The 12217-nt window shown below is 41.0% G+C and overlaps 1 protein-coding gene across 2 annotated transcripts in view; it reads left to right on the forward strand.

Annotated features, from left to right (window-relative positions):
- The window catches only part of wars2 (tryptophanyl tRNA synthetase 2, mitochondrial), an 88247-nt gene that overhangs the window by 62188 nt on the left and 13842 nt on the right, over positions 1 to 12217 (forward strand). For both annotated transcript variants that reach the window (XM_068040780.1, XM_068040781.1), the window contains exons 2-3: positions 867 to 1118; positions 11072 to 11152. In XM_068040780.1, coding sequence (XP_067896881.1) covers positions 867 to 1118; positions 11072 to 11152 — 333 coding nt within the window. The remainder of the gene's footprint in view (positions 1 to 866; positions 1119 to 11071; positions 11153 to 12217) is intronic.

The raw sequence follows: 12217 nt of genomic DNA on the forward strand, positions 1-12217 counted from the left end.
ATTTCTCCCTCTGCCATGCTGGTCGTTTTTCTAAAGATTCTTGTGAGGGCCAGTCCATAGTTTGTCTTTAAGACGTGTAGTTTGATCTGAAATAGGATTTTTCATAACCAATCCCCAAATGACTGTTCAATTTTTTTGTATTAAACCATAAAATTTCATAAGTTGCACCTTCAGGCATATCTTCATTACCTACAGATCTTGGGGAGTGAGCAACTTTTGATCCTCTGCTATTTAACAGATCTAACCTTTACAACAGTGCAATGCATGAAATTGTTTCTATTTGAATAAAATGTGCTTGGTTTAAAACTAAAATTCAGAGCCCACGGAAGTTCAGTTGATGTGTGCATTGCCAGTATGGTACTGAAGTGTACAGACCAGGACGATCCCAGATTACAATTAGCCGCCCTCCTGTGGAGTATTAGTATAATTGAACCTGGGTCTCTGGACAAGCGTTCCAGCTCCTTATTGCTACTCAGTGAGCCCACCTAGAAAATAGATGTTCAATGTGGACCTGAGTGGCCTTGGCTATGATGGATGTACCCTGTAATTAACTAGCCTGAAAATACTCCATGTCTAGACTCACTCGTGAAAAATGGCCACTTGGGTGACTTCTGATGGGCAGCCAGTATCTGTGGAACTATATACCAGTGTGAGTCAGTGCTTTTGGAAGGAGTAAGAATAAATTAGGGAAAAAATGCAGAATGTAAAAATAACCTATCTGGATTATTATTCAATCGCTACACAGGTATGTTCAAGATACTGATATAATCCATCCAGTCTGGGGCGAGTCTACTGTATGTTCTTAAAACTGATTATTTAGTAAGTTGTACATTTATAAGGAAAACAATATTTACTTTTAAATGCAGGTTGCGAGCCGAGTCTTCTCTGGAATCCAGCCAACTGGGGTCCCTCACCTAGGAAACTATCTTGGAGCTATAGACAGCTGGGTGAGGCTGCAGGATGAATACAGCTCCATTCTGTACAGTATTGTGGACCTGCACTCCATCACTATTCCTCACGACGCTGGCAAACTCAGGCAAAACATTCTCGACATGACAGCCAGTCTCTTGGCATGTGGTATTAACCCTGAGCAATCAGTCCTATTTCAACAATCCAAGGTCAGTTCCAGCTAACTTTCTAAATCCTTTTATTTCCCGCTCCCCCTTAATTTTGGCAGAGCTGTAGACCTCCTGAAGATTATTGAACATTTTGCATTCCACATGTACAAATAACACATTCATCCAAAGAAAATACTTGACTTAACTGGGCTGTAAGATCCAAGCAGACTCAGCAGCACTGAACCAGCTTTTTGCAGTTGGACACACAGGTGGTTGTTACAATGTGTCTTGAATTGTGAAAATAACTTTATGCCATTAATTGGCTGTTTTTATAGGGATTGCCACAAAGTTTTGTGGCTGAATTTTTTTTTTTAATTTTCCTTTTTCTGCCTCAGAACATTTTATTACTTAAATCTGCTTTCTCCAGCTCCTGATCATGCTCATGCTCACTCTGGTCTTGATTGAGGCCTTATGCTGTGGCACTTGAAGCCTCAACTTTCTCGTATGAGATTGTTTCAAAGCAGTAAAATGGTATTTATTATATTACAAAGCTTGGGAGCTTAACTGTAATGCTAAATTTTACGTTTTTTCAATGTGGTTCATGTTCTGTGTTTCTATTCATTGTGTGACTTTGAAGAATAACATTCTAAAAATATTGGATTCAAGATCCTCTGAAATGTATGTCATAAGACATTGTTTTTTCCCCAACAAATTTTGTTTTTATGTTATGCCCCTAAAGATTCTGCTAACCCTGCATCTTACTGTCTTTTATTATTCATTCGCAAAATGTGGCCACCTCTGGCAAGTCCAGCATTTATTGCCCATCCATAATTGCTCTTGAGAAGGTGATGACGAGTCACTTTCTTGAACCACTGCTGTCCATGTGATGAAGCTACTCCACAATGCTATTAGGGAGAGAGTTCCAGGATTTTGACCTAATGACAGTGAAGGAACAGTGATATAGTTTCAAGTCAGGGTGGTGTGATTTGGATGGGAACAGGAGGTGGTGGTGGTCCTGTGCACCTGCTGCCCCTCTCCTTTTAGCTGGTAAAGTTTACAGGTTTGAAAGGTTCTGTCAGAGAAGCCTTGGTGAGCTGCTGAAGTGCATCTTGCAGATGGTACACATTGGTGCCACTGCGTGCTGGTGGTGGAGGGAGTGAATGTTTAAGGTGGTGAATGATGTGCGAATCAAGCAGGTTACTTTGTCCTGGATGGTGTTGAACCTCTTGAGTGTTGGAACTGCAGTCATCTAGGCAAGTGGAGAGCATTATATCATACTTCTGACTCGTACCTTGTAGATGGCGGATAGGCTTTGGAGAGTCAGGAGGTGAGTCACTTACCACAGAATACTCAGCTTATGATGTGCTCTTGTAGCTGCAATATGGTCCAGTTAAGTTACTGGCCAATGATGACCTGCCCCAGGATGTTGATGGTGGGGGATACAGTAGTGATAATGCCTTTGAATGTCAAGGGAAGTTATTTAGACTCTCTCTTTTTGGAGATAGTCATTACCTAGCATTTGTGTGACGCAAATGTTATTTGCCACTTATCAGCCCAAGCCTGAATGTTGTCCAGGTCTCAGACTGTTTCATTATCTGAGGTGTTGCAAATGGTACTGAACACTGTGCAATTGTAGAACATCCCATTTTCTGAGCTTTCTGAGGGAAAGTCATTGATGAAACAGCTGAAGATAGTTGAGCCTAGGTCACTACTCTCAGGAACTCCTGCAGCATTGTCCTGGGGCTGAGATGATTGGACTTCAACAACTTCAACCATCTTCCTTTCTGCTAGATATGACTCCAGCTAGCAGAGAGTTTTCACTATGATTTCCATGGACAGAAATTTTAACTAAGACTCCTTGGTGCTTCACTCAGTCAAACAGTACTTCAATGTCAAGGGCAGTCATTCTCACCTTATCTCTGGAATTCAGCATTTTGTCCATGTTTGGACCAAGGCTGTAATGAGGTCTGGAGCTGAGTGGTCCTGACCGAATCCAAACTATGCTCGGTGAGCAGGTTATTGGTGAGTAAATGCCGCTTGATAGCACTGTTGACGACCCCTTCCATCACTTTGCTGACGATTGAGAGTAGACTGATGGGACGGTAATCGACTGGATTGGATTACTCCTGCTTTTTGTGTACAGGACATAGCTGGGAAATTTTTCGCGTTTTCAGTGTTGTAGCTATACTGGTACAGCTTGGCTCGAAGCGTGGCTAGTTCTGGAGCAGAAGTCTTCAGCACTGCAACTGCGATGTTGCCAGGGTCCGTAGCCGTTGTTGTATTCTGTGCACTCAGCCCTTTCTTTATATCACATTGAAGTGAATCAAATTGGCTGATGACTGGCATTGTCAGATTGTGGAGACCTCAGCAGGAAGCTGAGATGGATTATCTACCTGGCTGTAGATGGTTGTGAATGCTTCAGCCTTGCGCACGTGTTGGACTTAGTCATCGTTGAGGATTCAGATGTCATGGAGCTTCCTGTTGATTATTTAATTGTCCGCCACCATTCACAATTGGACTTGGCAGGACTGCAGAGCTTTGATCTGGTCAGTTGGTTGTGAGATTGCTTAGCTCTGTCTATAGCGTGTTTCTTGTGTTTAGCATGCATGTAGTCCTGTGTTGTAGCTTCATCAGGGTGGCATCTCATTTTCAGGTATTCCTGGTACTACTCCTGGTATGCTGTTCTACAATCCCAATTGAACTAAGGTTTATCCTTTGGCTTGATAATGGAGGGATCTGCCAGGCCATGAGGTTACAGATTGTGGTGTTATATAGTTCTGCTACAGCTAATGACGCACAGCATCTTGCTGGTGTCAAGCTTTGAGCAGCTAGATCTGTTCTGAATCCATCCCATTTAGCGCGGTGGTAATACCATACAACACGATGAAGGGTGGCCTCAGTGTGAAGATGGAACTTTGTCTCCACAATGATTTTGCGGTTATGTACTGTAATGGACAGATGCAGCTGCAACAAGTAGATTGGCGATGGTGAGGTCAAGTAGGTTTTTTCCTTGTGTTGGTTCTCGCAAACCAGTGTGGTAGCTATGTCTTTCAAAGCTCACTCAGTCAGCAGTGGTGCTGCTAAGCTATTCTTGGTGCTGGATGTTGAACTCCCCCATCCAGAGTACATTCTACCTAAAAAAAAAAAACATGCCTACCTGTCGTGCACTCACAGCATGCTTGCTTAGCATGAGGGCCTGATACCTAACTCTTACCAAGCTTAGTTAGTGTCATTAGCCAGAGAGGGAAGGACCCAGGTATTTAATTCAGAGATTTAGATGATGGTAAGAACCTGGAAGATAGATAGCTAGGCTTTGAGGAGCAGAGGAGTGATTCTCCAATTTTAGTTCTTGCTTGATTCATTGGAAAAGTTAGACCACTGTATTAAAACTGCATGAGCCAGGAGCCTGGTTGTTGCTTAGTGAATCAATCTCAAGTTTAGCAACTATTCAGAATAATTAGAAATAATGGTTTTCACCTGTTAGACCTCAGGTTACAAAGATAACCAGTTGATGTGTAGGTTCCATGTATAGCATTGCTTGAAATGTGTGCTTTTTTTTGCCCCCTCTCTTCAAATTAATTAATTGTTGTCTGGAGGAGTTGATGTGAAATACATGGAAAATGGATTAGATTAATCATTCCTTACAAAAATATAGCCTCCTACCAAAGTAAGATGTATAAACTGCATAAACAGGCTGTGAAATCAAGGTTGTATTCCAGGTCATCACTTAATTCCTTTAATAATGCAAAATTATTTTTCCAATCTGTTTCTCAAAATTAGCTTTCCTCTTGGTCACTGATTGTCTTGTTGAAATGCTGCTAATTCTCTTGTAACTATTTCTTCCAGTTAATTCCTTTGAAGAATGCTTGATAGGCACCAATGGGGGAGTTTAGGAAAAGGGGACATAACCTTAAAGTTAGAGCCAAGGCGTTCAGGAGAGATGTTAGGAAATATTTCTTCATGCAAAGGGTAGTAGAAGCGTGCTACACTCTCCTACAAAAGGTAGATGCTAGCTCAATTCATAATATTAAATCTGAGATCACTATTTTTTTGCTAGCCAAGGGTAATCAGATTTGGAACCAAAGCGGGATGGAGTTAGGACACAGATGAGCTGTGATGATATTTAGTGGGGAAACAGGCTTGAACAGCTGAGTGACCTCTTGTTTCAATGCAAACCATATTGTGTAATGAAAATATTACTATTGGTCTGAGTCATGTCACTGTGAATGGAATTAATAAGGAAAGTGAAACTCAACTAGTTTTGACACTGCAGATATTGCATTGTTAAAGCAAAGAGTAATGTCTGGAAAGCAGATTCTTCTACTGCCATTCAGGAACATAGGAACATAACATAGGAATGGGAGTAGGCCATCTAGCCCCTTAAGCCTGTTCCTCCATTCACTGAAATCATGGCTAATGTGTGACCTAACTCCATATGTTCGCCTTTGCCCCATATCCCTTAACATAAAACAACCATCTAAGATTTCAAATTTATAATTGCTCTAGCATCAATTGCCATTTGCTGAAAGCGTGTTCCAAACTTCTACTCTTTATGTGTAGAAGTGTTTCCAAGCTTCACTCCTGAAAGGTCAAGCTCCAATTTTTAGACTATAACCCCTACTTCTAGACTCCCCAACCAGCAGAAATAGTTCCTGTCTATCTATTCCCCTTAATATCTTGCAAACCTCAATCAAATCACCCCTTGCCCTTCTATGTTCCAATGAATACAGTGTTAGTTTATGTAATCTCTCCTTGTAATTTAACCCTTGGGAGTCCAGGTATCATTCTCATAAACCTATGCTGCACTCCCCCCAAGGTCAATATAACTTAAATCGTGGTACCTAGAACTGCTCACAGTACTCCAGGTATGGTCTAACCAGTGCTTTGTAAAGCTGGAACATGACTTCTACCCCCTTGTATTCTAGTCTTTTAGATATAAACGCCAGTATTCCATTAACCTTTTTGATTATTTTCTGTACCTGTCCATGACATTTTAATGATCTATGTACGTAAGAACACCCAAATCTCTTTGCCCCCACCCCCAACCTGCTGTTTCTAGCTTTTCATCATTTAGAAAGTATCCTTTTTAGGTCCAAAGTGGATGACCTTACATTTGCCTACATTGAAATCCATTTGTCACAGTTTTTCCCATTCACTTAATCTATCAAGATCTCTTTGTGATTTTACGCTTCCATCTACACTACTTACAATACAGACTATTGTTATTTCATTGGCATATTTGGATATGTGTCTTTCTTTTTCTTATTATGAAAGTGCTTTTTTTAAAAAAAATTTGAGGACTCAGGGTTGAAGATTGGAGGGATTCCATGGATGCTGGCCTTGGTTTTTTTTTAAAAGGTCACCAGAAGTATTTTGGGACTTGAGCTTTCTGTTTTAAAAACAACACTTACTGGAAGTCGCATGTCTTCAGCTAAGTAAATAGCAAACACCTTGATGCTAGGGGGAGTTGTTTACTGAGAAGTGACATGTCAAGACTTGTGGTCAAGAGTTTGTTTCGTTTTGGACATTGTTTTGAGTCCGCTGGAGATCAGCCTGCTAAGAGAGAAGCCATCAGTTCATCTTTTCTCCACCTCTCTGAAAAACTCTGCGAATCCAGTGTGATAGTTGAAGCCCTGACCCCGATGCCGCATTTCTCCTGGAAATCCTTGACGTCGCCTAAAGAGAACTGTTCCAAAAAGATCCCAGTGACAGCGTCTACACGTATTTCGGATGCTAGAAAAATGGGACAACTGATATCATTCCATATCTTCTCCTTTTCCTTCAAGAATTAACAAATATTTGGCCGAAGTATTTCTCTTTGTCTTTTTGTAAGAAGATCTCTGTCGAGACGAAAACGTCTTTATTTTTGATGAGAAGAAAACGTCTTTATTTTTCTTTAACCGGTGCGCGCGTGTTGGACTAAGTTAGAAGGGAACCTTTATATTTCAATCTGTGTGTTAATGCATTGCATCTTTACTAAATATGTCTTGTTTTATAATAAATTGATAATTTTGTTGTTTATTAAAGAAACCTGGTTGGTGAATTTTATTCTGAAATAAAAATAGAGTATATAATTGGCCGTATTGGTAACTGGTAAACTTTTAAATATATGTTGTGACCTGTGGAGAAGTGGAACTAGAGAAAGACAATGCACTACTCCCACCTCGGTCGTAACATATCATTGGGGGCGCTGTGTGGACCAACCCAAAGCCAATGACGTGCAATTGTAAGTGGGGCAATAATAACTGAAAAAGGGAAAAGGAAAACACCAGGTTTCTCGTGCATTAGAGTAAATTTTATACTACCGAAATGGCGTCGTCAGTTGCTGAGCTTTGTGGGGAGGGAGGACGTATCCCTGAGTGATTTGCAAATCTTAAACAAGGCTAGGCTAAAGAAATTGGCAGCAAAGTTAGAGTTAAAACCAGGAGCTAAGAAAGAAGACATAATTGAAGTAATAGCACAGAATTTGAAACTGGAAGAAGGAAAAGACAATCGAGATGGTAGTTCAGTTGAATTAGCTAGGATACAGTTGCAAATGAGGCAGCGTGAACTGGAAAGGGAAAAGGAAGGGTCAGGCACACCCCCACCTGCCAAGACTGAGAGGCACATTATTTCGCCACATGGACATGAAAACTTTAAAAATTGCAGTCTCTGACAAGAAAGACATTTCCATGGTAACAGACCATGTTGAATCAATGGAGACTCTGCGTTAGCTGTCCAATACACAGAAGTGGTCAAACTAGGTTTAGTCACATGGCTAGCTGGCTAGGGCAGAAAAGTTTGCGTCTTCAACAAGGGATGTGAAGAGACTGTTCCATATAAGAAATTAGTCACATGACTAACCTGCTGAGCACCCAAAGAGCTTTTTGAATTTGAACTCCCAGACAAAGGGTTTTGAGGCAGAACACCGTGTGCTCTCCTGGAACTAAGAGCACCTGCCTTCCTGCTGCCTGGCTGCCTGCTACCTCTTAGGGAACCATTGAAGACGCGTGAAATGCAAAGAGAGAAAGGTTTGCCACGTGAACAAAGTTTTAAGAGGATTCCTGGGCCCCAACGGAATGCACGAATATAACGTCAGTCAAGAACTACAGTGAGCTCGAGAAACAGTACCAAGATATTGCCTCAAACTGTTCTACTTATCTCTTCTACTCTTTTCTGACCCTATCTTGCATGTTTATATCCCGTGTGCATGCTAGCGTGAGCGCGTCGTATATCTGCAGGCATGTTAGAATTAAGGTTTAATAAATTTTATCTTTCTGCTTTAAACCAAAGAAAGCCTGTCTGTGCTCAGTTATTTGCCTGATAATTGGAATCTGTGAACACTGATTCACAAAAGAGGAGCTCAAAACAGTGTGTTTAAAATTAAACCCTGTTACAATAAGAGCAGGTGAAGACAGCAAGAGACCCCCTAGACACATTACTCACCTGGTCATAACAGAAGAAAGACAGAAAAAGGAAAGAATTGCAAACGAAAATACTTGAGCTTGAACAGGAAAAAGAAATGAAAAACTTGAGCAACAATTTCAAAAGGAAAGAGAAAAGAGGCAGGAAAGAGAAAAAGAAAGGGAGCAAGAAAGAGTATTCGAATTAAAAAAGCTAGAATTGAAAAAAAAAAGGTTGGCCTTGACCTTGATGGAAATTCTGGTGAGGAAAGAACTGACTCCAGCCCAGGACCCAGTGGAGAGCTGTTTAAATTTCTGCAAGTCCTCCCGAAGTTTGAGGAAAGGGATGCAGAGGCATTTTTCATTTCTTTTGAAAAGATAGCTAGACAGATGAAGTGGCCAAAGGAAACTGGACACTTCTTATGCAAAGCAGATTGATGGGCAGAGCTCATGAAGTTTATGCCATGCTTTCTGAGGAGGCTTCTGCAGGTTATGAGATGGCAAAAAAAACCTATTCATGCTGCTTATGAGTTAGTCCCTGAAGTTTACCGGCAGAAATTTCGGTACCTCCGGAAACAGCCTGGGCAGACCTGTATAGAATTTGAGAGGGTAAAGCAAATTAATTTTGATTGTTGGATGCGGGCAGTAAAGGTAAAGGCCACATATGACACCCTTAGGGACATAATTCTTCTGGAAGAGTTTAAAAATTCACTGCCTCCATTAGTAAGAACCCATGTAGAGAACCAGAAGGTTTCAACAGCCAGACAGGCAGCTGAGATCGCTGATGATCACAGTAGAAGGTACAAAAAAATATTCTGGACATAATGGAGAATCAAGGGTCTAACGAGAATGAGGAACTTAAAGAAATCAGTAGAAGTAAAGAAATAGTACCAGAGAAATTAATCGGACTAAGTGGCAACTATTCTCTGGACCTGATGACCTGCATCCTAGGGTCTTGAAAGAGGTAGCTGCAGAGATAGTGGATGCGTTGGTTTTGTTCTTCTAGGGTTCCTTGGATTCTAGAATGGTTCCCAAGCATTGGAAGGTAGCAAACATAACTCTAATATTTAAGAAAGAAAGAAAGAAAATGGGGAACTATAGGCAGTTAGCCTAACATCAATAGTAGGCAAAATGCTAGAATCTATTATTAGGGATGTGATAACAGGGCACTTAGAAAATCATAAATCCATGTTGACTTTGCTTAATCATATTATGAAAGGGAAATCAAGTTTAACAAACCTCTTAGAGTTTTTTGAGGATGTTTTTTGAACTAGTATGATGGATAAGGGAAAACCAGTGAGTCTAGTTTTGGATTTTCAAAACGCACCTGATAAGGTGCCACACAAGAGGTTATTATGTAAAATTAGGAATGATGGGATTGGGGTAATATATTAGCATGGTTTGAGGATTGGTTAATGGACAAAAAACAGAGTAGGAATAAACAGGACATTTTTGGGTTGTAGCTACTGGGGTACCATGAGGATCGGTACTTGGGTCTCAACTATTTACAATCTATATTAATGACTTAGATGAGGGGACTGAGTGTAGCATATCCATGTTTGATGACGATGTAACGTTAGGTGGGAAAGTAAGCAGTGAGGAGGATGCAAAAAGTTGCAGATGGATATGGACAGCTTGGGTGAGTGGGCAAGAATGTGGCAGATGGAATACAATGTGGCGAAGTGTGAAATTGTCCAGTTTGGTAGGAAAAATAAAAATGCTGAATATTTTCTGCATGGTGAGAGACGGGAAATGTTTACATTCACAGGGACCTGGGTGTCCTTGTACATGAACCACCGAAAGTTAACAAGTAGGTACAGCAAGCAATTAGACAAATGGTATGTTAGCTTTTGTTACAAAGAGATTGGAGTATAAGAGTAAAGAAATCTTAGTACAATTATACAGGGCGTTGGTGAGGCCATACCTGGAGTACTGTGTGCAGCTTTGGTCTCCTTACCTAAGGAAGGATATAGAGGTAGTGCACCAAAAGTTCACTAGGCTGGTTCCTGGGATGAGGGGATTGTCCTATGGGGAAAGAGTGTGTAGACTAGGCCTTTATTCCCTGGAGCTTAGAAGAATGAGAGGTGATCTAATTGAAACATAAAATTCTTAAGGGACTTAACAGGGTCGATGCTGAGAAAATATTTCCCTTGGCTGGGGAATCCAGAAAACAGAGTCACAGTCTCAGAATAAGGGGTTAGCCACTTAAGACAGAGGTGAGAAGAAATTTCTTCACTCAAAGACTTGTGAATCTTTGGAATTCTCTACCTAAGTCATTGAGTGTATTCAAGACAGAGGTCAATAGATGTTTGGGTACGAAGGGAACTAAGAGGACAGTGCGGGAATGTAGAGTTGAGGTAGTAGAAGATGATCGATGATCTTGAATGGCTAAGCAGGCTTGAAGGGCCAAATGGCCGACTGCAGCACCTATTTCTTACATTCTTATTTGTCATTGTAAACATGCATTGTGAGTAAAATGCCATCAGGCAGCCTTTCACTGACTCAGTAACTATTGCATAGTAAATATGGCTGCTCTCAGAAGATTCATATACTCTAATGTTTGGCAGCTTCCCAAACTCTCAATGCATTTCCTAATCACCAACCTGTTTATATGTATTATTTGTCTTACAGATCTCCGAACACACAGAATTAGCTTGGATTCTGAGTTGTCTGACAAGTATGCCACGATTATGTCATTTACCTCAATGGAAGGTACTCTCTTTCTTGTTGAATCATTTAAAGTAAAGTCTGTAGGAACTCATTACTGCAACAGCATCTGTCTGTGGTGATATGGGTATAGATATCTGAAAATACAGATTCAGTTTGTAAATATCTATCTTTTTTTTTTCAAATAAGTATGGTATTTCAGACTTGGTCAATGGCAATCAGGAGCCGAACAAACCAAAAGGGGGATTAGTAATGTAATTATCAGTGAAAATAAATAGCATTTATATTATCATTTAAGAACCCTGTAGCCATGTTTCAAGGTGTAATACAAAAAGAACTTAGACAGTGAGTAAACTCTGAGCTGGTGCAACTTACTTTATATTCTACCTCTACAAAAGTTAAACTTGAGCACGACAGTGTAAAGTGTGCAATTAATCCTGTCTCAATTTCTGAGGTTAGGCTAACCACCAATCATTACTATAAGCCCACGGACTCCCACAGCTACCTAGCCTACACTTCCTTAAATCTCACTTCTTGCAAGGACTTAATTCCATTCTTCCAGTTTCTCCATTTCCCTCAGATCTGTTTGGACAATGCAACCTTCCATACTAGTGCTTCCGATATCTCTTCCTTTCTCCTCAACCGAGGAGTACCCTCCCCCCACCCCCCACACCATGATTGACAGGGCCCTCAACCGTGTCCAATCTATTTCATGCACTTCTGCTTTGACCCCTTCCCCTCCTCCCCAGAACCATGTTAAGGTTCCCCTTGTCCTCATCTTCCATTGCACCAGCCCCTGTATTCAACAGATAATCTTCCACCACCGAATACATCTTCTCCTCCTCTCTCCTTTCAAAATTCCAAAGGGACCATTCCGTCTGCGACACCCTGGTCCACTTGTCAGTCACCCCCAACACCTCCCCGCTTTTCCTATGGCACCTTTCATGCAAGCGCATGATATTCAACACATGCCCTTTTACCACCTCCCTTCTCACCGTCTAGAGCCCCAAACACTTCTTCCAAGTGAAACAGCAATTTGCTTCTTTCAATTTAGTATACTCTATTCACTGCTCACAATGTAGTCTCCTCTACATTGGGGAAACTAAACGG

This window comes from Heterodontus francisci, chromosome 10, assembly GCF_036365525.1.
Source record: "Heterodontus francisci isolate sHetFra1 chromosome 10, sHetFra1.hap1, whole genome shotgun sequence".
Taxonomy (NCBI): Eukaryota; Metazoa; Chordata; class Chondrichthyes; order Heterodontiformes; family Heterodontidae; genus Heterodontus; species Heterodontus francisci.